The sequence below is a fragment of the Tachyglossus aculeatus genome, chromosome 24 (assembly GCF_015852505.1).
Source record: "Tachyglossus aculeatus isolate mTacAcu1 chromosome 24, mTacAcu1.pri, whole genome shotgun sequence".
NCBI classification, from domain to species: Eukaryota; Metazoa; Chordata; class Mammalia; order Monotremata; family Tachyglossidae; genus Tachyglossus; species Tachyglossus aculeatus.
The window spans coordinates 21677631-21704267 of record NC_052089.1 but is presented as its reverse complement, the minus strand read 5'-3'; the positions used below and the strand labels follow the sequence as shown (position 1 = coordinate 21704267).

Genomic DNA, 26637 nt, shown 5'->3' with positions numbered 1-26637 from the left:
GTAAATGGTTAGTAATTTACCATCGTCTCTGAGTAAGAATTGCAGAGCCTCAGTTTTCCCTCCTGTAAATGAGGATAATAACACCTATCTCCTCCCACCTCACAGGGATGTTATGAGGATGAACTGACACGATGTGAAAGTGCTTTGGAAAATCTCAAAGTGTTATAGTGACTCAAGATATTAATATTCATTCATTCAATCATATCTGAGTGCTTACTCTGTGCAAAGCACTGTACTAAGCACTTGGGAGAGTAAAATATAACAACAAATGCACACATTTCTGCCCATAATGAGAATCTAGAGAGGGCATGCTGGGTAACCAAGGAAGGACTTGATAATAGAAAATACGTTTTGGGGGATATAAAGTAAATAGTCTCCCACCAATCACTGAAAGTGGTGCCTAACCATCCTGTTGTCAATTAATCAGGTTTTCTATTTGCATGGTACATTTTTCTATTTATGGTTTGATTGACAGAGCCTGGGCTACTTGGCTACTTCAGATGAGAACAGAGTTACAGTTAGGGTTTTTAGCCTTGAAAACATGTAGTTGTGATATATGAAGAACACAATTCATCCAGTTGAAACTGTGTGAATCTGTGCCCGAGTCTGTCTGCACCTGCAGGGTAGAAAACTATACTTCCTGAATTGACTAGTGGTCTTTGAATCCAGGTATTTTGGATAATTTTCCCTGAAGGTATTCTCCTTATTCTCCTTACCTTCCCATCTCCCTGATTTCATTGAGAAAATGTGAGCTCTCGGACGTTTGGACCTGTTTTCATTCCTCTATTTAGATTTTTTTTTTTGGGGGGGGCGGTGAATGATTTTATAAGCTATTGCTATTCAGTTCATTTTCCTCATTTTAACTAGGCACAGTAGTACTTTACCATGTGACCCTTGAAATAAAGGGGTGTATCTCATGGGAAAAGTTGTGCACATTCAAAGTTATTTATTTCCTTAGGTTAAGAAGAAATCCTTGGTGGAAGGAGAGTATTGCTGTAGTCATCCCCTCCTAACTCCAGCTACTTGTCTGTTTATTGACTTTGGTGTTATTGAAATAGTATATCATGCAGTCAATAAGTAGGGATCAGAGATTGCCTGAGCTAATTCCTTAGTTGAATGAGTATTTGGGCCACAATTGCTGCAATGACCAGCAGGTAGCATCTTAAATGAAGCCAGAGTGAAATAATCATGTGGCCTGAATTAATTTGTTTATAACCCCCCGCCAAGTTCCCTTTTAAATCTGAATCTATGTTTTGGTGGAATCCTGAGGGATCAGTGTAATGCAGGTGTCACTTGAGTTGCCTGAATGTGGCTCTTTTTTTTTTGAGTTGGACAAACAGGCACATTCATCCTTCAAGGCCATAATTGCATCCGTGTTTAACACTTCATTTCAAAATAGCCCTCCCCTTCAAGACTGTGAGCCCATTGTGGGTAGGAACCGTCTCTATATGTTGCCAATGTGTACTTCCCACGTGCTTAGTACAGTGTTCTGCACACAGTAAGCGCTCAATACGATGGAATGAATGAATAGCAGCAAGAAGGTGGCATCTTCACACTGTCACAGCTCCCCTCAACCACATTTGACCATTACAAGGTGGATTAATTCTTCCTCTCCATTCCCTTCCCCACAATCATATTGCTTTTCTTTGAAAAAACTTAAGCCACCCATCCAAATTAATTGAGTGCACATAAATTCTTACTGCCTTGTTAAGGTCTCCTCTCATTTTTCTTCAAATGATACCATGAAGGAATGGGACATGCTTTACAGGTTGTTGTATGGGAAGCATTGTCCTTCTTAAAAGCTCCTTCCTTCATTTGTCAAAATGAAACCATTAAGAAAAAAGAAAATTAACTTTATCTGATCCCAGGACTGAGATTGACCTTGAAAGCCATAAATTTCTGTAAACAGGAAAAGAGCTAAATAGTCCTTTCAGTTGGGGATATTCCTAAGAGAAACCTTGTTGAGATTTCAGAGTCTCTCAGATTTCTCCTTTGTGCTGTGTTCTTGCTTGGGAGAGCCTTATTCTGACATTGAATGACCAATTTCTCTGGAAGACTTTGTGTGAATAGGAAAGTTGACAAAAAACTCATTTTAAAGGTGTTAACCTAGGGAAAAAGAAAAAAAACATGTAATTAAAATTCATCCAGAGGATGGGCTGAGAATAAAAGTTGACCTGCCTTGATAGCATAAAATTAGCTCAGGATAATTAAGGGATAGACAATTTGACACTTGAGAGAGTGCACATGAAATGAACAATAGCAGGAAAAAAATGATGGTGGGGAGAAATTCGCAGGTTAGAATGGTCTATGCGTGTGTGCTAGCCATTAGCTGAATGTCTGGGCTTCTGGGAAGAAGTTTTTTCTAAAAGTGGGCCTACAAACGAATTTGCCACAACCAACTTTCCTGAGCAGGCATCAATTCATCAGATTCATCAATTGACTCCTTATCTTCCCTCCCAAACCCTGCCCTCTCCCTGACTTTCCCATCACTGTTGACGACACTACTATCCTTTCCGTCTCACAAACCTGCAACCTTGGGGTCATCCTCGACTCTGCTCTCTCTCTCTCACCCCTCACATCCAAGTCGTCACCAAAACCTGCCGGTCTCACCTCCGCAACATTGCCAAGATCCGCCCTTTCCTCTCCATCCAAACCGCTACCCTGCTGGTTCAATCTCTCATCCTATCCCGACTGGATTACTGCTTCAGCCTCCTCTCTGATCACCCATCCTGCTGTCTCTCCACTTCAATCCATACTTCACGCCGCTGCCCAGATCGTCTCTGTGGAGAAGCTCTGGGCATGTTACTCCCCTCCTCAAAAATCTCCAGTGGCTACCAATCAACCTACGCATCAGGCAAAAACTCCTCACCCTTGGCTTCATGACTCTCCATCACCTCGCCCCCTCCTACCTCACCTCCCTTCTCTCCTTCTACAGCCCAGCCCACACCTTCTGCTCCTCTGCCGCTAATCTCCTCACTGTGCCGCCTCCTCGCCTGTCCCACCGTCGACCCCCGGCCCATGTCATCCCCCTGGCCTGGAATGCCCTCCCTCCGCACATCCACCAAGATAGTTCTCTTCCTCCCTTCAAAGCCCTACTGAGAGCTCACCTCCTCCAGTAGGCCTTCCCAGACTGAGCCCCCTCCTTCCTCTCCCCCTCCTCTCCATCCCCCGCCTTACCTCCTGCCCCTCCCCACAGCGCCTGTATATATGTATGTTTGTATGTATTTATTACTCTATTTTATTTGTACATATTTATTCTATTTTATTTTGTTAATATGCTTTGTTTTGTTGTCTGTCTCCCCCTTCTAGACTGTGAGACCACTGTTGGGTAGGGACCGTCTCTATATGTTGCCAACTTGTACTTCCCAAGCGCTTAGTACAGTGCTCTGCACACAGTAAGCGCTCAATAAATATGATTGAATGAATCAGAATGAGCAAGATCTTACCCACTTTGCCTTCTCCGTGTTCTTCGTGGTTATCCCCAATGGTTATTAAGCATGTACTGAACTGAGTGCTCAGACATGTAATAAATGCTCAGAAACATGCAATAGAAGTAACAGAAATGACCTCTACCCTCGAGGAGCCTACAGTCTAATGTAGGCTAACACCAACCACTCAACCGGAGCTGTGGGAGGACGATAAAAGAATATGATTACAGACTCCCTGCCCACCCATTCCTTCCGTAACAATCACAGAGAAATCTTGGCTGCGAAACAAGCTGGATGTTGGCATTACACAGCATCTGGCCGAAGTGGGTTGGATGTAGCATTTTGGCAGCCAGCTCTCAGTGGAATATATTCAATCTTGGGTAATAAATAAATTCCACCTTGCCATATCTGAAGGAGATTTCCAGAGAAGAGACTATGTCTTTAGCTTCCTGGTTTTTCCCCCTCAATTTCTTTGGGCAGTGAGGTTTGTTTCAGATTAGTACCCTATGGCAAAATTTGTAGAATGGATTTACTATTGTCAAAAAAAGTAATTGAAAGTCATTAAACTAAAAAAAGAATTATCATTCCTGGTTAAATGATTCATTTAGTCCAGTGTTCTAGTGGATGAAAAATCAGTTGTTTTCAATTTTCACAGAGAAATGAAGAAATAGATTTAAAATTTAAGAAAGTGTATTTAAAAGGATAAAATTACTAATTGCATTAGGCTTTTGAGGAAGGCTGTACAACTTCCATTTCTGGATATTTTAAAGGAAAGAAGGCATCCATCTATCATAGTTTATTAAGGCATTCTTCTGCCTAGAGGAAGGGGGCTGGCCCAGTTGACTGCTGAAAATTATTTTCACCTCATTTTCCGAGCAGTTAATCTAAATGATTCATTCATTCAATTGAGCGCTTACCGTGTGAAGAGCACTGTACTAAGTGTGGGATTTGCACTAAATGTGTTGTTAATATGAAATCCATGTTCTAATTCAGGAGAAGCAGCGTGGCTCAGTGGAAAGAGCCTGGGCTTGGGATTCAGAGGTCGTGGGTTCTAATTCTGGCTCTGCCACTTGTCAAATGTGTGACCTTGGGCAAGTCACTTAACTTCTCTTTGCCTCAGTTCTCTCATCTGTAAAATGGGGATTGAGACTGTGAGCCCCACGTGGGAGAATCTGATCACCTTGCATCTACCCCAGCGATTAGAACAGTGCTTGGCACATAGTAAGCACTTAACAAATACCACAATAATAATTATTATTAATTCTATATTTCTAGTGCATTGCAGGTTAAGCACTTAACAAATACCACAATTATTATTATAATTAATTCTATATTTCTAGTGCATTATAGGTTAAGAACAACTTAAGACTTTCACTGCTAACCTTAAATTGATAGTTTTCCAAGTTTTTCAGAGATTTTTCTGAATGCTATTCAGCATAACTTTTTCTGTGCAAGAGTTCATTTCAAATACAACGCCATGGCCCTGATATTAGTCATCACTAGGTTGGTGCAAGGAATATTTGGTGATGTAAATATAAAAGATTAGTGGTAATGGTAATTGCATAATGTATGACACCCCTATTATTGTCCACTGGCTGGAAACTTTTGTTTTTCACACTTTTTTCTGGTAGACCAACCTACTGAGTAGTTTCAATGTCTAGCACTCTATTTAAAAAAATTGAAAATTAAAAAAAAATTATCTGAAAGCTCCAATTCCCAGTCTTCCATTTGACAGTTTATTGATCAGGGTCATCTATCACATTCTTAATGGATTATAGCAGTATTGCAAGCATATGTTATAACAAGAAAGAATGAAAACAAATGGGCTTTTGCTCCAGAAGTCAATTCTCTTGGTCCTTATCTGTTAACAGAAAGGTAGATTTTTGCAGATAATTGGGTATAGGGAGTTTAGGTTAACTGCATAATGAGGAAAATTAAGAACTACTATGAAATTCCTACTAAATGCTGATAGGTTTCCCTTCATTAGCTCTCTGATCTCTTCCGTATGTTTCTTTTCTCTTTTTTTTTTTTCCTAACCAGTTCTCGGTATTTCAGTTAATTTGAATTAAGTTTTTGATGAAATACCTAAATGATGATATGCAGTAGATAAAAGAAAATCAGGTCCCACATGGGGCTCCCAGTCTAGGAGGGTGAACAGGTAGTGAATCCCCACTTTGCAGATGAGGAAACTGAGTTATAGAGACATTGTGACTTGCCCAAGGTCACACAGCAGCTACTTGGTAGAGTGGGGATTAGAAACCAGGTCCTCTGACTCCTTAAACCCATGCTTTCGCGACCTAGTTCCAAAATCCCTGAACCTAAAAGAGTCTTTCCAACCTTAATGGCTTGAAATTAGAAGCAAGGAAACTCAAAGGACTAACTCAGTTTCTACCTTTTTATGGTATTTATAAAGTGACGAGTCACTGCAATAAACACTGGGGTAGAAACGGGGTAATCCAATTGAACCCTGACCCTATCCCCCAAGGGACTTGGAACCTAAGAGGTAGGAAATACAGGTACACATTATACCCACTTTACAGATAAGGAAACTGAGACTCATTCATTCAATTCTATTTATTGAGTGCTTACTGTGTGCAGAGCACTGTACTAAGTGCTAAGACTCATTAAGGTTGTGAATTGTTACAAAATTCTGGTGTAGAATTCTGGAAATATTTCTTTCAGGTTGTCCATATTTAATTGTAAGCTGCTGATAAAATGTTTGCTCAAATCCATTGTAATACAGGAACTATTTTTTTTTTCCCAATCTTTTCTAATGTACCTTTTCAGCAAGAAACCTCTCCCATTGTCTTCCATGTTCTGTTGACATAAATGTGATTAGTATCCTGCTGTGGAGTTTAGCAAAACAGATGCCCATTCTGATTTATGGGGTGATCTCTGCTTCACGAAGCACACATCAGTAGGGAATGTATCAAATATATCTGGCGGTTAGTGCCACCAAAGTAAGTTCTGATTCCAAATCCAAATGCGTTTGGGGGTCTTAGGCTTCTGGATATAGAAATTAAATTAATTTTTCCATAAATAGGAATTCAACTTGATGCTATAAATCCGATGTGCTTATAGAGTCCATTCTATGACTAAGGACTCAAGTACATAGGTAATGCATTAGGAGGGGAGATAGTGTAGTTCCCTACATTGGTTTTTCCTAATGTCCTTGACCTTAAAAAAGTAAAAAACCAAAAAAAAAAAAATCCAACCTGTAACTTATAATGTAGTGGATAGATAGAAATGGCCCTAAAAGAACTCTCACAAAAGGCAAGCTAGTTCTGGATGAGACATCACCTGAACAGAACTTAATTTAAGCCAACAAAAGAACACTTGTACATGATAAAAAATGACCAACCATTCTGATGTTTTACCAATGGCGTGAGGATGATGCAAATGAGGGATGCTATCATGCAATGTGGAATTAGTTCTCCGGCTCTTCAAATTTTAATTAAAATCTTGTTCTCAGAGAGATTAGATTTTTTCAGTCTAACCAGATTTCTTTCAAAGTTGGACCTGAGGACCCTTGCTAATTTGTCCATTCAGGATTAGAAAATGAAACCCAGAGATGCCGGCACAATGTAATTGTGGTTTTCGTAATGGTTTTCTCTAAGGGCTGGGAGGGAAATATTACATATGCGTTCTGGGTTAGACTGGATAAGAAATTGCTTATCATCAGTCTCAGACTTGGAGGAAACAGCAATTCCACTGGCATTTGCGAGCACATTCTGATCCTGTTGATAGATCAGATACCCTTTGTGGTCAGTTGAAAAGAACTTTTTCTGAAACTTTATCATCCATTAGGAGGGAGAAGACACTGTCAATTGAAGGAAACTGATAAGTATATGAGACTCAAGCCGGGTTATCAAATTGGCAAGTAGAGCCATAAATGATTTCTCAAGAAATATCTAAGCAATACCTGCCTGAGCATTACCAGAAACTTGTTTTTCCTGTGTGAGGCATTTAATACAGACCACTAGCAGAGTAGCCCAAAGAAATCTTTGGATGAGTCAACTGCTTAAAACACTACTCTTAGTTTGAGAATATTTTGTTGCAATATAGAATTGTTCTGGGCTGATGCTATTAAACCTCTTATTTCCTAACTTTTATTTTCATCTTCATCCTTAGTCTTCTATTGCTATCTATTTGGTAGACTGTAGAGAAGTAGCATGGTGTAGTGAATATATCACAGGCCTTGGAGTCAGAAGGTCATAGGTTCTCCACCACATATCTGCTGTGTGCCCTTGGGAAAGTCACTTCACTTCTCTGTGCCTGTTACCTCATCTGTAAAATGGGGATACAGGCCGTGAGCCCCATCTGGGACAGGGACCGTGTTCAACCCAATTTGCTTGTATCCCTCCCAGCACTTAGTATAGTGCCTGGCGCATAGTAAATGCTTAAAAATTACCACAGTTGTTATTAATAGCAGTAGAATTTACATCAAAATTTTCTTATAGGTTTCTAAGTACTGCTTCAAGTATGTGCTTTGCAGTGGGACAAGTCCCCTTTGATAGTATTTCTGGATCTGTTTTTATGGACTTATAAGCTACTCTTGTAGTTATGGCATGAGTATATAATTTTAATGGAAAACTGTTGAATTTACTGGTATCCAGACACTTGAGATTAAACATTTCATTTCTAAATAAGGCACTCTACCCAAGTCACTTAGAATGGTTTACAAACCATTAGATACTTATCTTCAGGTTTGATTGATAATCTTCAAGAACTGAGGTGTCACTTTATTTCAAGGTCCAGACATCCCTGGGCATGAGAAGGGGTAATTAATCAGTGGTATTTATTGAGCACTTACTGTGTGCAGAAAATTGTACTAAACTTTTGGGAGTATGAAATGACAGAGTTGGTAGACACCTTCTCTTCCCTCCAGCTTATAGTCTCGGGGGGGCAGACAGATATTAAAATTAATCATAGTTATGTACCTAAATGCTGAGGGTCATGTGAATAGCAAATTCTTAATCTTACTGAGCACTTACTGTGTGCAGAACACTGTACTTAAAGTATAGAGAGCTAAGAAATACCCAAAGTACCATCAGCAATTTATTGCTGTTGTAGCCCTTTTTTTGGTGAGCCTGATGAGAGCCATCTACCTCCCCCTGCTATTGCATTTCTCTTCCTTCACAGTCCACATTTCTCTGTCTCATTCCCACTGCAGCCCAGGCAGCGCAGTTCACTCCTCTAATGCCATCAACCTCACTGGGCCTCGCTTTCATCTTTCGTTTGCTCACTCTCTCCATCCTGTCTGGAATTCCCTCCCCTTTCACATCTCACAGACCCCTTCTCTCCCCATCTTGAAAGCCCTTCTAAAAACCCATCTCCTCCAAGAGGGAATCCCTGATTAATCTCTCATCTCTCCACTCCTACTCTATCACCTGTTCACTTGAGTTCTCACTCCCTAAACACTTTAGCATTCACCTTCCTCCAACCCCCGGCAGCACTTTGGTACATGTCTTTAGATTTGCTTACGTTCCCCTATCTACTTTCAGCTTTGGAAATAGTAGTGCCTGTGTGCATAGTAATAATAATAATAATAATAATGGCATTTATTAAGCGCTTACTATGTGCAAAGCACTGTTCTAAGCACTGGAGGGATAAGAGACCTTTTATGTTTGACTTACGCAATTATCACCTGAAGTAATTGTCATTTTTTCAGCCTCTATGGACTGGCTGGAATCCAATTTATGTACTGCTACCTGTTTCAGTTTGGAATCTCTTTGGACGATTGTTCAGCTAAATGACCTGCCTGACTAAATGGTGAGGAGAAGTTGTAGACAATGGAATATCTTCTCTTTTTCTTTTCTCCTTTGAATGCACAGAGCTTAAGAATGTGATGACTGGAGGGCAAGGATACAGCCCTAGAAGTGGGAAGATGTGGACCCATGGACTATTAACAGTAATTCTGATGGTATGGACCGGCTGGGGGAGCGCACAAGGGCAAGGTAAGTGCAAAATTTCCTGATCAACAGTGGACCCTGTGGTCAGTTGGCATAATGTTTGATCTTGAATCTTTGATCTTGAGGAGTTGGCATAATCTTTGATCTTGAGGAGTAGTGTCAACATGGCAGGCTTTTGACAGAGTGCGCTTAGGGAAACACAGCTGTTTATTGCCGAGTTTGTTCTGAGAAGCTTGCTCTTAAGGCAACTTATGGGAGAGTTATGAAGTTCTTTTAGGTTTGTCAAACCAGAGTTTTGAAGTGGCGTATCCAGACTTTGGATTGAACGTTGCGTGGCCTTCCATTTTCTGCTTGGTTATTTGAAATTAATTATTTGAAACTAATATATGAAATGTGCTCTAAGTGCCTCTACTGCACTGATAATGGGTCATAGGAGGGGTAATTTTCCAGGTATTGACAGTAGAAAATTGCTCCCAGGTGTTTTGACTGCCTAGGCTTTATATCTGAGTAGGACAGAAACCTATTTTAAAATGAAAACTTGGCCTCTTTAAGTTGGTGGGGGGAAGAACTATAAAGAGCATTTTTAAATGGCTGTATCTTGTTGATCCTGACGGTGAATATTTTTGCAGCTAGTAAGTGATACTTAATTTATGATGCACTGAAGAAACTGGGACGCAGAGGAGAGGAGGAAGGGAAACAAGAAAGAGATATTTCTTGTTGATGTACCAAGCTCCATCCTGTAAATTATTGTTCTAGAGAAAATGCAAAGGAATTTGGCTCTTCAATTTACTCAGCAGAGTGGGAAAAGGGGATGTCTTTGGTCCACTAATCTCAAGAACAAAATAACTGGAGTCTGCCAAAAATCAGTCCCTTATTATATGGTCCCATTATGGGGTGGTGGTATTTCTTGAGGCTAATTTGAAAAACCCAAGGGCATGAATTACACTGAATATCAATTGTGTTAGAAATGTAACTTTATAACATGAGTATGAAAGGGTCTCTGGTTTATTTCAGTATCAGGGAAGCATCTTTTTGACACTGGATATGAATTTTATAAGAAGCCATTAGTAGTCTGTTTCTGCTGTGTTTATAATTTGTTTGAAAAAATCTATTTAGCATTGGAGCTGGTTTCTCTGTGCAGAAAGGTGGTGTGACAGGTACATTATTTTAAATGAGTTTCCAGTGTATGATAGCGTAATGCAATCACTTTGTGGTGATTGAAATTGAGTTGGGAAAAGATCAATTGAGTGCTCATATCTGTTTCCCAATAACTGATGGTGAAAGTTGTATATATGAAAGTCTCTTTTTGCTTGAATTACTTTTTCTAACATTGTTAGTACACCTATCTTCTTTTCGAGATCATCCACAAGTGAAATTGTTACTGCTCTTTGCCATTTGGAGTCATTTTCCATATAAACCCTATTACTATTTTCAATTGTGTGATTGGGTTTTTATAGCTATCCTTTTAGAATGAAATACATTTGGGATTTAAAATTAGTGTTTAATAGTTAAGAAAATATATTTTCATAAGTCCCAGGGAACTCATCTTGCTCTCCTTGATCGTGACAACTATAGTGTTGTGAAAAAAATATTAAAACTCATTTTTATGGCCCAATATTTGAAGAAAAATCTGTAAGCGACACCCATTCAAAATTGCACCTGGCTCAGGAAGTTGTTTATTAATTTGAGACTTTAGATGCCACAAGGATGCAAAGAGGCAGCATTCTTGACATTGAGATCCAACCAGGTATGTAAAATGATATATCTGAAAAGACCAACTCTGCCTACTGGATTCAGAAGAATGCATTTTCATTAAATACGGAGTGAGGCAGTGAAGCAAAGTTTTTGTTGTTAAAAAGCTACTCATTTAAGAAATGAGTGAGGTAAAATTGCACCTGTCAAGCTGATCTGGAAATGTGTAGAAATTTTTGGCAGGGGATTAGTGTTTTGTTTTCCTTCATTCCTAGGTCATTTTCAGTAGTTCTTCCCAGTAACATTGACTTTGAGGTTCTTAGACTTTATTCTAATGTCTATAGTAGTTTTTTGATCTTCCTTTGTGGTACACTATTTCCTCTCTTTACCGATGACCCTTATATATAAAAAGCACTCCTTGAAATTGATCTTAACCTTGGCTCCAGCTTAATGTTAGATGGGAAAATGCAAGTTATGTGTGTTTTATTTACCATGGTAATTAGATAAATGGAAAATGAACTAAGGGCCAAACAGAAATCACTTTGGAAACTTTTTGGCTATTGTAAATTTTTCTTTCTCCTTTTACTTACTGATGTGATTGAAACAAATTCTTTGTCAGTAATTTAGCGATTCTTAAAATTATAATTGCTAAGTGAACCTGCCCTGCATTTTAACGCTTGGACAAGTATTCCATTAGGCCATATCAGCAATACAAAACCACTGCTTTTTTATGTCGCTACTTCATCTCCTAGGCCTGAACTTTAATGTTTGCTTTAAGAAATGTACCATATGCATTACTAAGTGTGGTTCTGTGACTTTAAACGATTTATATGATCATAAAATTTGACTTGAATAGCCTCTTACCAGTGAAAAGAAGATCAGAAATTGAACAAAATCGAATGAATCTTCGTTTGAGAACTTTCTTGTCTTGGTCTCATGTTCACATCAATAGGAAGATTATGAAGTTCCATTTTAGTCAAATGTGAGAATTAGGAATTTACTAAAGGAGTTTTATGAAATATATCTCCTCGACAAACCCCACCCTGTCCAGTCTGCCTCCAAAGATGCATTCAAATTTTCTACAGGGGAAGAAGTTGAACTTTTGAATCAATGCCAATTTAAGGAAAACATTTCCTTTGGAGAAAATTCTCACAATTAAGTTGGCCAAATCAGTGCTCAGGACAAATTAGCATTTTTATCATTGCACAGAAACTTAGCAAGCTCTTCCATGAGAATAAAAACAACCTAACAGACTCACATAACTGGGCAATTTGAGGGTGGTCTGTAATCAGAACTAGGCAGCGGTATCCTAATCATGTATTTAAAGGCATATGGAAATCTTCTCTCCAAGTTACATTCAAATAACTGGTCCCCAGGTCATAGCAGAAGTATGTAACCAAGACAGACCTGTTAAAATTCAGAATCTCCTTGATCAGCGCCTGCGATTATTCAGGACTGCAGAATTCAGCATACTGACTGGTAACTTGAACATCTTTAGACCAACTTTAGACCAATAAGTACTAACCTTATTTTCTGTTGAATCCCCAATCAAAAATGATGGATGACTTTCGGGCCAGTCACAAAGACTGCAGGATTGAGAGCCTTGCAAAAAATTGATTATAGTGTCAGTTGTTTGCCCATCACCACTTGTATTCGCTTGTTCCTGCCAGGAGTACTTTTGCTGGGAACATGGATTGCAAACAGGAAGTTGGAGGGCAGAGGTTCCCATTTTGTACAGTGTACCAATTTTAGTGTCTTAGCAAACGCCTGAAACATTTCATGCATTTTCCCAAGGTGCTGGAACCTAACGCCACTCAAGAGATTCTTGAGCCATTGGGCTTAATCAAAATATTCTGAAATACTCTAGTCCTGTGACGAAACATAGTAATTAATCTGCTAAAATGGTAAAGAGGGGACTACGAAAAGCCTGATCATTAATACAAAAGAGTTAGTGCTAAATTCATTATTAATGTGCTTACCGTTCATATCTTTGTCACTTTTACTAATTGCGAATTCATGGCTTTACTTGGCACAAGCCAAAAAAGAACATTATGGATACATGTGGAAAAAAGTTCCAGGAAAATAGGTACTTGTAATTTTAAAAATTCCTGGTCTTTTATGAAGTTTGCTTTGAAAATTTCTGTAATAGATATTGGCATTCTTACCTGGACGTGGGCCAAGGAAAATATACCATATGCCTTAAGGTTGTAATTTAATGGACAGATAAACTGTGAAATTGCTTTAAAAATGTGTGATTGCTTAAGAAAAAAGATGCCCTTTAAATCTAGTGAAAGCTGGAATTTTTATCCATTGTAATAAATAAAAATATTTTGGGTATGGTACACAGTATTCCAAATGCTTTCTCAGAGAAAGTAACACTTTCCATATAGTAAGCACTTAATAAATGCCATTATTATTATTATTATTATTATTATTATTTCCTTTAATCAAGTAAAGGTGAGTTCATTAAATTGTGGTGTTTTATAAAATGATGTATCAATCTCCTTGAATATCTTAAATTGGGGGAAAATAGAGACAGTAAGAAAAATAATTTGTTAAAGGACCAAAACTTAAAGCATTTATGTACTGAATGAATGTGTTATGTGATATTTTAGCAGCATGCATAAATAAGTTATTTACAATTTTACATTTATGTAACTATTTTAAAGAATGTTAAGGGAAGGTCAAAATAGCTACATTTTTTTATTGATTGCAAAATGATCGTTTGGAGGGCTTGAATGTTGTAGATAGACTTTGACTTGTGCTTTTTGGCTCTGTTGGAAGGATGAAGATAATTTAATTTCTTCAGTAGTGGCCACTCAAGCAATTTTGCTACATGGGCCTGTAGTATTGTTTGGAATGGTGAGTTTTTACTGTGTTCACTAGGTGGTTTTGGTTAAGACACATGATAAATGTGATTGTAACTCCTTGTTTTGATATTAAATCATTGCCTCAAGTCCTGGCATGGTGACACATGCAGAAATGACCCATAATTTTTCCTTGACATTTTAATAAATAATATGAGGTGACCAAACTCTTCAATGATAGTGAATTTGAAGTGCTTCAAATAATGGCAGCTGTAATTTGTAGCTGACAGGTCAATATTGTTGACAGAAATGATCACATATACTGTCACTACCACTTGGGAGTTTAGGAAGTGGGTTATGTGTGTCTGTGGATGAAAGAAATATATCTCCTATTGTAATCATAGTGATAATCTGAGACATCCACGGTGGAACTAAGATAGTATCAAAGATTTAATACTTAAACTAAACAAGATGACCCTACTTATCTTTGCCAAAAGATATAGTTTCCGGCCTCCTTTCCCTTGGTGTGGAGGGAAGAGTCTTGCCCACTTCTGAAGAGTTGTCCAAGTGCCAGAGATGTGAAATTATCTACTGTGCTTCCTCTTGTCCAAGGGGACCCTGGGGGGCCTGATGGAATTGGGATTGTGTGGGAAGTTTTGGGAATGTTGAGTGGCCACCATGAGACACTTTCTTTAGTTTCCTTCAGGCACTGACCCAGATCCCCAGCTCCTTGACTTCTCTTCCCCTACCCTCTGATCACTCATGATCCAAATCTGTCTTGGAGCATGAGGTTGGACACCAAGGTGGAATTGTCCACGATTATTCTCTGTGCTGCTTTTAAAAAATAAACTAGTTACACATGCTTTTCAGAAGCTCAAATTAGAGGCAGAGAATGCCCTGTCCATTCAAATGACACTGCAAATCTCATTACAAAGGCTGTGGATATATATTTGGGATGACTAGAGTTCTGCTTTGTGTGCAAAATGGTTGTATGTCTCCGTTCATCGACAACATCAATTTATCACTTCCTTAAATCACCACCCCCGTCTAAAAGCTTTTTTGAGAACTCAGAAAGCATTGAGATTCATAGATGTGCAAAAGACACAGAAAGTTTGATTTATCTCCTGCAGCTTGAACCAAAGCGATGGTATGATTTTGTGTGTGTGTGTGTATTTGTTATTAGAGAAGGGTCTTGAGAGATGGCAAGCCCTGACCTTGCAGCTCATGTAACTTCTATTATAGAACATCCTTTTCTGTGCATATCTATAAAACCCCTTTAATAATAATAATGATGATGATGATGGCATTTGTTAAGCACTTTCTATGTGTGAAGCACTGTTCTAAGCACGGGGGAGGATACAAGGTGATCATGTTATCCCAAGTGGGGCTCACAGTCTTCATCCCATTTTACAGATGAGGTAACTGAGGCTCAGAGAAGTTAAGTGACTTGCTCAAGGTCACACAGGAGACACGTGGGGGAGCCGGTATTAGAACACATGATCTCTGACTCCTAAACCCATGCTCTTTCCACTGAGCCACGCTGCTTCCCAATTTGCTTTGACCCTTTGACCAGTTGAAGCTTTATAACAGGATGTGGTTATAAAGGCCAATGTGGTGGTTTTTTATCTTAACCACATAGTGGAACAAAGCACTTCTTAGATGCTGAACATGGATTCCACACTCCCCCTAAGAACTTTCTTGTGGGAAATGGATATAGCCTGAGCACAGTACAGTTTCTCTCTCACCCCAGATTAGGGGCTTGATAAAGCACAGTTGGTTCAGATATAAATTATATTTTATTCTGGCTGAACAACTGAGTTTGGGGACCTGGTACTTTTTAGAAATGTAAATTGCTTAGTAATAGGATGTATCTAAATGGACGAACCATCTACCAAGATCTCCAGATGTTCCAGGTTACCACGGTTACTCAGATTCTGACGACTTTAGAGACAATTAAGGAGCTAGAGATTGGCACTGGAGCTTCAGGCAGTGATTAAATGACAGTTGAACTCCACTCTCACAGTTTCCCCCTGGGGATTTGGATAAAATGTTGTAAATAAGCAGAAAAGTGTCAATTGTGGGCGATAATAAATTAACTATTATAGTGCTTATTCTATTCTGCGAAAGGGATCCCATAAGAGGGAGAGAGGGGTGTGCAGTGTGGTTTTCTCTTTTGTGGCAGTTGTTGTTTTTGATTTTCTTTTTGAGTGGCTAAACCTACCTAATGACGGTTAAACCTACCTCTGACTTTGTTCTGGCCTTTCTCCACCACCACCTTCCATAGTCTTTTTGACCCATCTACTTGTCTCACCTTCCCGCAGTTGACCCTCAGCCTACGTCCTCCCCCTGGCCTGGAATGCCCTCCTTCCGCACATCCAGCAAGCTAGCTCTCTTCCTCCCTTCAAAGCCCTACTGAGAGCTCACCTCCTCAGAGAAGCATAGTGGGTCAGTGGAAAGATCCCGGGCTTTGGAGTCAGAGGTCATGGGTTCGAATTCCGGCTCCACCACATGTCTGCTGTGTGACCTTGGGCAAGTCACTTAACTTCTCTGGCAGTTACCTCATCTGTAAAATGGGGATTACGACTGTGAGCCCCACGTGGGACAACCTGATCACCTTGTAACCCCCAGCACTTAGCACAGTGCTTTGCACATAGTAAGTGCTTAATAAATGCTATTATTATTATTATTATTATTATTATTCCCAGACTGAGCCCCCCTTCCTCTCCCCCTCCTTCCCCTCCCCACAGCACCTGTATATATGTATATATGTTTGCACATATTTATTACTCTATTTTACTTGTACATATTTATTCTATTTTATTAATATGGTTTGTTTTGTTGTCTGTCTCCCCCTTCTAGACTGTGAGCCCACTGTTAGGTAGGGACCGTCACTATATGTTGCCAACTTGTACTTCCCAAGCGCTTAGTACAGTACTCTGCACACAGTAAGCGCTCAAATATGATTGAATGAATAGTTCTGGAAACTGCACAAAAAATACAAAGTACTCAGATTCCTGGAATCCTGGGGAGCATTTTTAATACCTATCAAGAGAAAGGACTGCAAGTCACAGGAAATGTATCTTTTGGGGAACATGAGTGGGGTTCAAAAAAGGGGCACAATATTGGGAAAATATACATTCTGATAAAGATGTGAAGTTTCTTTAGCAAGTGGCATGCGATTTGAATTTATTTTGTGGATGCTATTTATGCACAATTATTCACAATATAAAATAGTGGGAGGAGGCAGTGCAGGGGAAATTTCAGTTACTTAGATCTGGAATCTGTGTTGATTTGGAATAATGGGGGACATGGAGAAGTGTGAAAGTGTAATAAGGGACCTCTGCTCCCATCCACAAGGATCAGGTTCAGTTTGGTCTGCATTTCTTTGGACTGGCATGAATCTGTGTCACGTGAGTCAACAAATCTCTGAAATCCAGAAAATATGCATCTTTCAGGCTTTTTAAAAATGCACATAAGTGAGCAAAATTAAGTCCTGATCATCTAGAGCTGGTGGAATCTTCCCTGTCCACCTCCCTCTACCTATCAAACTTTTTGGGTGATGACTTGTGAGGCCAGAGTGGGAGAGCATCAGTTGTATATTTTACATGTCTCTTATCTGCACTGCTGGCTGACTGACATGTTGGAGAGGAGAGACTTCAACTAAGAGAAAACCACTCTGGCTGGGTATGTACTGAATTTTGCAGTATACGTTTGGTTCAAGTTTTTTAGAAGAATTTGTAGATAGAGACTCTTGAAATACAAAAACATGCACAGGTTGTGTTTGAGACTGAAAGTCAGAAGATATCTTCAATTTTTTTATTTTTTACTTATATTGCCGGGGTTGGCTATTGGATTGTGTGTTGGGCATTTCTGTTTTCCATATTAAGGCTTCCTTAAGTGTGGAAGCTAGTTTGAAGTTGTCTTATGGATAAGGAACTATATAAGTTCAGTTGTAATTCCAGTTCTGCACATTCTCTAACTTGCTGAGATGCTGACATCTCTGTTGGATAATTCCCTCAGATAATGCCAAGGAACCACCACTTATGACTCTTTCAGGTTATAAGATAGCAATTAACTGCAAAATAATTTATTACTTTATTAAAGTAACATTATGGATCTAATTTAAATTGGTGGAATTTTAAATTTATATTCCCTTCAAAGCCCTACTGAGAGCTCACCTCCTCCAGGAAGCCTGCCCAGACTGAGCCCCCTCCTTCCTCTTCCCCTCCTCCCCATACCCATTCCCCACTTACCTCCTTCCCCTCCCCACAGCACCTGTATATATGTTTGTATGTATTTATTACTGTATTTATTTTATTTGTACATATTTATTCTATTTTTTTTTATTAATATGTTTTGTTTTGTGCTCTCTCCCCCTTCTAGACTGTGAGCCCGCTGTTGGGTAGGAACCATCTTTATATTTTGCCAACTTGTACTTCCCAAGCGCTTAGTATAGTGCTCTGCACACAGTAAGCGCTCAATAAATATGATTGAATGAATGGTGGAATGAAGAAGGATTTATCTCAATTCCTCAATTCTATTACCTTATCTCTAATATTTGATTACCTTGAAAGTATTTTACAGTTGTGGACCAGTGACTCTGCGGGTGCCTAAATGTATCACACATTATCCGTGGTTTCAAGACTCTAATTTTAAACATTCATTTCTTGAAAGAGAAAAGAATTATTGTTTCAAAGTTGCTTTCATACTCCTACTGCACCATCCATTACTACCTCCAGTAGCAAAGTTCAATAATCTCTAGCCCTCAGCCTTTTTAGGACACTAAGGAAACATTTTTTAGACCGTGAAGATGTCTCAATCATAGGAAAAAAAGGGAGATGCTAACTTATTTTCAAGGTTAAAGTCATGGAAATGTAGTCCAGAAAAAATACAGGTAGCAAAGCTCAGAAAGGAAAATGTAAGTCCTGCAAAATTGTGTTAATTCACATAGCACATTTTTTAAATTAAGCTTAAATAAGACCCCTTAATATTCAGTATAAACTTTGGGTGAGTTATTGAAGCAATGCAAATACTTAATTTTGTATTTCTTAATGAATATAAATTTGTAACTTTATTATCCCACTACTAAGACATCCTTCACTAGAGCTTTGAATCCACAACTTCTAATCACTCCTCTCTCTCCAATTGCTATTCCATGATGCAAAATATATTAGACTTGCAAATGAATCCCAGTTAGGCCTAAACCTGTTCCTTGCCAGAGAGGATTTTATATGTGGTACACATCAATACGAATGACAACGCATATACTGGGTAATTCTACCAAAAAATTGCTCATGTGTAAGCTTGTCATGGGCAGGGAATGTCTACCAAATATGCTATACTCCCTTCTCCTGAGCATTTAATGCAATACTCTACGTACTAGGTGCAGAGCACTGTACTAAGCGGTTAGGAAAGTACAGTGCCACATTACAGTGACAGTCCCTTCCCACAGTGAATTCATAGTCTGGGGGACGGTGGGGGGGAAAACAGACATCAGTACAAATAAATACAATTACAGATATATCCGTAAGTGCTGTGAGGTTGGGGGAGGAGAGCAAAGGGAGAAAGTAAGGGTGAAGCAGAAGGGACTGGGTGATGAGGAAAAGTGGGGCTTAGTCTGGGAAGGCCTCTTGGAGGAGACGTGCCTTCAATAAGGCTTTGAAGTGGGGAAGGGTTAACGTTTGTTGGATTAAAGAAGGGAGCGTATTCCAGGCCAGTAGCGAGGCAGGCAAGATGGAGGCACAGTGAGAAAGTTAGCATTTGATGAGCAGAAAGTGCTCAATAAATATGATTAATCTGGGTTTAATGCTTTAGCTAGGAAATAAAACAAAGTGAGACAGGAATATTTTCAACAGCTGGCATGCTCTGGATAGAGTTAACATGGTTTCCTGTTTTGAAAGCGTTTTATATAGGTCAGCCTCAGAAATAAAATGGAAGCAATGCGTTTACTTAGATTTCTACCACCCTGTGGGCAAACTGTATGTAGTAATTAGCTCATCAATTTGGGCGAGGCAAAGCTTCCACAAACCACCTATTACTAGAGAGACATGGATCCTTCAGCTTTTTCCTTGCTCCACAGCACTGGATCTCTGCATTTAGCCACTGGGGCCATGTCTAGAAAGAGGGCCTGAGGACACTCGTGAATACCAGATGTTTCTGGAAAACCCAGAAATAACAGAAGCACCGATTTTTTTTTTTTTTTTGTTACATGCACCATGCAGGTTATGTAGTAAAACAATCGTGTTTACTGAGCGCTTACTATGTGCAAAGCACTATAGTAAGCTCTGACAGTCTTGGAAGCAGTGTGGCTCAGTGGAAAGAGCACGGGCTTTGGGGTCAGAAGTCAGGAGTTCGTCCTGAAGTTTATTGAACACGTTAAGAAATAAAGTGGCCTAGTGGAAAAGAACACAAGACTTCTAATCATGGCTGACCTCTTGCTTGCTGTTGGACTATGGATGTCACTTCTCTGTACCTCACTATCTTCATCTGTAAATTAGAATTTGCTCTCCCTCCCCTTTAGATTGTGAGGCCCAGTTGGGACCTTAGGGACAATCTAATTGTATTGGGTTATTTTACCTACCCCAGAACCTGGCACCATTCAAACACCAAAACCAAACACCAAAAGTATTATTATTAATATTCTTACTATTATTCAATATAGGTAATACTCTGGCAGGATTGGAAGTACTTACCTTGTGGAGAATACATTTAAAAAATCAGTTTAAAATCTTTTTGCCAAATTGTAAAGCCAAAAAGTTAATTCTGGTGTTCTGGGCACTACTCCCATTTTCAATAAAATAGGTTTTGCTGTCCAAGTCTGTGTGTAATTGTTGAACACACAATAGTTGCAGTGAGCCAGTAAATCTTTACACTGGAGAGTTTTGTTGTTACAAATGACAAGAGAAAGCAAAATCTGTTGTTTTGGGTTTTTTTTTTTTTTAACATCTCAAGCAAGGCATTTAAGCTGAATATTCCTGTTGTTTATTCTGTTTGTCTGACCTTGATTCATTTGCAGCCTGAATGCCATATTCAACATCTTTTGTTCTTGTATTCATCTTTTATCTTGTGCTAAATCATTTTCCAATAAATTCTCCTCCTTGAGAATGAAGTTAAGCAAAGTGTGGGCTTGCTCAAAGACATACCTAGAGGAATGCATTCCACTAATTATTATTTCACAGTGTTTCTGAAGCACTTTATAGTCACTTGCTTCACAGCAAATTTAGTGATTGTGTGCTAAATTGCCACCTACTGCCAAAAGCTTCCTTCATTTTAGTCATCAGTTTCCTGGTTATGTCTTTGTGTGGAGGCCTTAGCAAGACATGCAGAAATCAGGCTTGTGGAAGTAAGCATCAGGAGGATTAATTGATTAGATGCTGGTCTGCTTCCCTAGCAGGACTAGAGTGAGGGGCATTTTCACTTATTTCAAGGAATAGAAACTTCATCGGTGATGGATAGCCTGTTTTATCAAAAAGGTTTGTCAGGATTATCCCACTTTTGGAGTGGGAAGGGAACGGGAGGTTTTTGTGGAGGCAGAAAGATAGAGCAAGGTATATTTAATCAGTACATGGAGCCTAGAATTAAAGCATTTATTCCACTTTTCTTTATTGCACATTTTAATGTCATACTCTGTAAAACTCCTCTCCCATCTTACCTGCCCTCCACAACCAGAACTGAAAAGCAGGCAAAGTAGCTACTTGAAGAAAAAAAAAAAAAAGATTTAAAGACTGAGTGTTGCCAGGAACATTCTGTAAATTCAACATTCCACCGTGATGTGAATCCCAATCCGTGTCTTTCTGAGCACAGACTTGGGTCTTGCATGTTCCTCCAACTCTCCTTGTTGCTTTTGTTAGGAGCTGGCATATCGTTTGGTTGTTTGTCCTCTTTATGCTTCTTTGTCTAGAAAAACAACTGAAGGACTTCAGCTGAATATTTATGGCTAAGCCTTAGCATGAGAATGCAAAGGATATTTAAGGAAAGAGAGGCAGAACAAGACAGTGAAAATCAAAGTAGCAGAGGGCTTAAGGCCAAAGGTTTTTCCTCCACTACACACTGTACTAGGTGCTTGAAGTGCAATAGAATTGGTATATATGTTACAGTCTAGAGGGATAGACAGATGTGGAAATAAATTACTGCTATGTACTCAAGAGCTGTTGGGCTACTTAACACTGGTGGACACATTTCAGTTCAGACTGTGAGAGGTGATAACCATCTCCAATTATTCAGATGTCCCCAGGTATACTCAGCTCTACATCATATAGACACCTTATATAATATATAGTGGTTTTAGGTCATGGCTGATCCAGGCTCCATTGTGAAGAGCACATTTGTGTAAAGAGCGGAGGAAAGTGAATTATCTAATAAATGGGATGGAGGATTATACTTTCCTCATCCATTAGAAGTTGCCTGCAAGTAATGGAGGAAATAATCAGTTTGTATTCGTAGATAGGAGTGTATTCATTGAGTTTCTGCAGCATAACTATACAAAAGAGAGGAATGAGGCAGTGTTGCCTAGTGGAAATAGCATGAGTCTGGGCATAGGGAGATCCAGGTTCTAGTCCAAGCTTTACTACTTGCCTGCTGTGTGGCCTTGGATAAGTCACCATACTGCTCAATGTCTACGTCTCTGTTCCCTCATCCGTAAAATGAGGATAAAATGCATGTTCTCCCTTCCTCTTACACTGCAAGACCCTTGTGAGACAGAGACTGAAGCTGATGTAATTATTTTCTATCTACCCCAGTACTTAATAAGCATTTGGCACATAGTAAATGCTTATTACGTACCACTAGTATTACATTATTAATGAGAAAGATGAAGCAGTATATCCCCTCTTCCTGTTAGGAGAAACTTCTCTTCCTGGTAACAGAGGGGAGGATTCAACTGAAAAAAAATATTTTGGCCCCTTGGACTCCTGAAATTAAACTCTTTAGCAGAGAGAATGTATTGGAATAAATCTTTAGATAGGAGTGAAAAAGTGCTGGAACTATTACATTTCTTTGTCTGTAAAGTTAGCTTTGATTATTCACTTTTTAAATACTAGGTTATACCTGCCCTATGGGCTTTTAAAATGCGTTTTCAGAACTATATGGTTCATAGTGTTCTTAATTTCAGTAATTTAGTCTTCCATGACTAAAGAATAGTTTAGTGAAAGTATTCCAATTGTTAAAAAATGATGCTTTTAATTAAATTTAACCTTTCTTTATCCCTTTCCATCTAATTATCTGTGTAATTTGTACAATTTGTCATTGTCTTCCACTAAAGCAAAATTATTATACCTTCAGTGATACATTTATATTAGCACTACTGTGCTGTCCTTTTCTGGCCTGAATTTCTCTTTAGGTAAGTCTGCAGGTCATTCAAATCATGGATTAAACCAACTTTAATTTCCTTTCCTGACATAATCCTCAGTGTACTCCAAGTGGGTGGCAATGAAGCTTTTGGAGGTAATACGTTAAGAGCACTCCCAAGACAAAGTTTTATTTCTATCACTGACAATTTTCAATAAGCTTTCTAAAGAGGGAACTGACTTCATTATGACAAAGAAAATCTTCCATCCCCCTGGCTTTGGAAAGTGTAAGTAGGTAGTTGCTGCTGGGCAGGGGCAGGGTGTGTGTGTACATGAGCACATGTGTGTTTTAAGAGTGCTGCGAAGAATGAAAATGAAAAATTGTCAATTTCAAGCAAAAATGCAAATTAAAGCCAAGCACTATGCAGCACAATCGTCCGTTTTTTTTATTTGTTATTGGAAACACTGAAATGTTAGTACAAAAGGACCTTATTTTCATCTGAAACAAATGCCTTGAGAAAGAAGTAACTACAGTTCCTATCTTCTTTCCCAGATCCCCAGTTGACCTTGCAAACTGATTGTTCTCCCCTCCATCATTTTCCCCTACCTAACTGTTGGATGCCACTTTATGCCAGGGGGATAACTGTTGAGCTATTTTGTTCCTTGCACTTCAATCAATCAGTCTCATTGAGGGCTTATTGTGAGTAGAGCTTGCAAGTAATGGAGGAAATAATCAGTTTGTATTCAGAGATAGGAGTGTATTGGGAGAGTATAAGAGTATAATATAATCACTTGGAAGAGTACATTACAATAGAGTTGGCAGACACAATCACTACTTTCAAGAAGATAACAATCTAGTAATATATGCACTTTATATATGAACCTCATTTAGTAATTAACTTGAGCCACTTAATTGAAGATTTCATACTGGTAACAGAGTTTCAGAGATATATCCCCCAAGGAAATGAGCAGGGCTCCTTAGGGTCTGATTTTAAAGAAGCCATCTTTTTTTACTCAACTCCCATAATTTTAACAAGACAAGAAAGGATGTAGACGTGTAGATTATAGATGCAACATTCAAATCAGAGATTTTTGGATCAAAATCTTGGCTACAGGAGTGTATTTTCAAAATTGTCCCAAACCCATGTTGCAAAAATACATTTAATACTACAGAACAGTCTGTCATCCTAGAATGCAGGAATTGTGTTCTTGATAAACTTTGTGATAAGGCAAGCTCATGTCTTCAGCGATGTGGCACGCTGCAGAATGTTCTGATACTATATTGCATTCTGTCCAGATTGACGTGCATTCCCTCTTTCCTCAGTGAATTAATTGTATTTTTCAAGCATTTGCTGTGTGCAGAGCACTGTACTAAGTGCTTGGAAGATTACAATACAACAAAATTTGTAGGCATATTCAATGCCCACAATGAGCTTATAGGCTAGAGTGGGGGACAGGCGTTAATATAAAAAATATTTAATAGTTCTTCAACCACATTCTAGCCAAAGATGTAATGAAAATACACTCCAGGGGATAATTAACTTGATTTTGATTAGTCTGGACGCTGCTTAAAGTCAAGCCAGACCAAGATGTTCTCTTAGGGAAATTCCTGTTGGTGTGGATGATATTTGAGGGATGACAACACCTTAACCCCTATGCATTAGGCCTCTCTGGCTCCAAAGAGTTCCTTCCTGGCTTCAAGCAAGCAGGGAATCTCTCAAAGCCAAACACAGCCCCTCTGGTCCCCCACAAGTGCTCGTCCGCACAATTTTTCCAATATGCCAGGGAAACAATCTTGATTAAAAATATAGGTTTCCTCTTCTTCCCCCTTTTTGGGCCCTTACTCCCCTCTGCTCCCTCCCCCCCTACAAAAAAAAAATGGATAGTAATTGATTGAGAATAGTTTTAGAAAGACATTTGGCAAACCACGTTGACTGTTTTTTCCCCATTTTTCTTCAAGGAACTTTTTTTTTTTTTTTTCCTGACATTGTGGCTGTAATTCATCTGTGGAAAGAGCCTGGACTTTGGAGTCAGAGGCCACAGGTTCAAATCCTGTCTCTGCCAATTGTCAGCTGTGTGACTTTGGGCAAGTCACTTAACTTCTCTGTGCCTCAGTTACCTCATCTGTGAAATGGGGATTGTCTGTGAGCCCCACATGGGACAACCTGATCACCTTGTATCTACCCTGGTGCTTAGAACAGTGCTTGGCACATAGTAAGTGCTTAACAAATGCCATTATTATTATTATTATCTGTTCATGGGTACTCATACATGGTTGATCCGAGGTTTTTTTTTTTTCTTCTCAGGTTATATAATTAATTGGAATGTATGCTTACATTTGCCTACATTTTGAATAACCTCCGTTTTCTTAGTTTTTCCCCCTCTAATATGATTATATTTTCTATTTTATCTTAACCTGTATTTCAGGGTACTGGACCTATGAAATCATTGGTAATACAGTTAGGCTCAGTATGTAATCAGTACATCATTGATCAACTCTCTACAGAAACCATAAATCTGTTTAGTGCTAAAAGATACATGTTTTCTAGGGGAAAACAGTTCATAGAGAATCTTTTCCTTCAATATAAATATCCTGTTTTATCTTGGTGGAGAGCGAATTGTCATCTTCAGACTTGTTCTTGGCAGTCACTGGGATATGAATCAGGAAGGGTTTGTAGAAATTTGCCATTTTCACATAAAAAGAAGAATTGGCAGTAATGATAACAATAGCACAAATGCAATATGAGATGAATCATGGAGAGTGTACAGATTTTTAAATGCCCTAATATAAATTTATTGAAAATAGCTTGATTTATGCTCCTTTTAAGCTATACAATTTAAGATGCATGTCTTGTATTATTATTTGTAAAAGGTACTAAATGCAAATTTGGAGCTTGTTAGTGGATTTAATGGAATTGCCTTCTCTCTACTTTTGATGTAGTTATGGCCATGTAGTTTAATTGGTCAATATTTCCATTGAGAATACTTAAACCCTGCTTTGACAAAATGACAACACTCTAAAGTTTTTCAATTTATGCCTCAGAACAAATGTGTGTGTGTGTGTGTGTGTGTGTGTGTGTTCACCCTCTTTAGGAATACTTGTTGGTATTCTCCTTCCATAGAGTATTAAGTAATTTTGTATTTAAAGGAGAGAATATTAATTATTACACATAATGCCTTCTTGTCCAGAAGAGTAACTATAATTTGGAAGGACAACTTGTACAAGAGTAAGGAAAATCTAGCTGAAGAATGTAGTTTATTTTTATATCATTCAGAAATCAACATCTTCCACAGTGGAGATGTAAAAAGGAGTTCAAAAGACTAGGACATTAAGTGAAAATATCTTTGGGTGTTCAAATAAAAAAATATATTTAATCAGAAAGCTTTAGTGAATCTCAACATTTCTAAAATTATAGGTCAGGCAGGTGATCTCTAAGAAACATTAAATGTAAAAAGAACTCAAACCTTGCCCTTGGCCCCTCTTCCTTGGTATATTTAGTAGGTAGAAAATGTA

General features: G+C 38.8%; 1 protein-coding gene across 1 annotated transcript in view; it reads left to right on the top strand.

Moving 5' to 3' along the window:
* ROBO2 (roundabout guidance receptor 2) overlaps nt 1-26637 on the top strand; it is a 1226656-nt gene that overhangs the window by 42398 nt on the left and 1157621 nt on the right. The window contains exon 2 of the mRNA XM_038766056.1: nt 9257-9385. Coding sequence (XP_038621984.1) covers nt 9277-9385 — 109 coding nt within the window. The 5' untranslated portion in view covers nt 9257-9276. The remainder of the gene's footprint in view (nt 1-9256; nt 9386-26637) is intronic.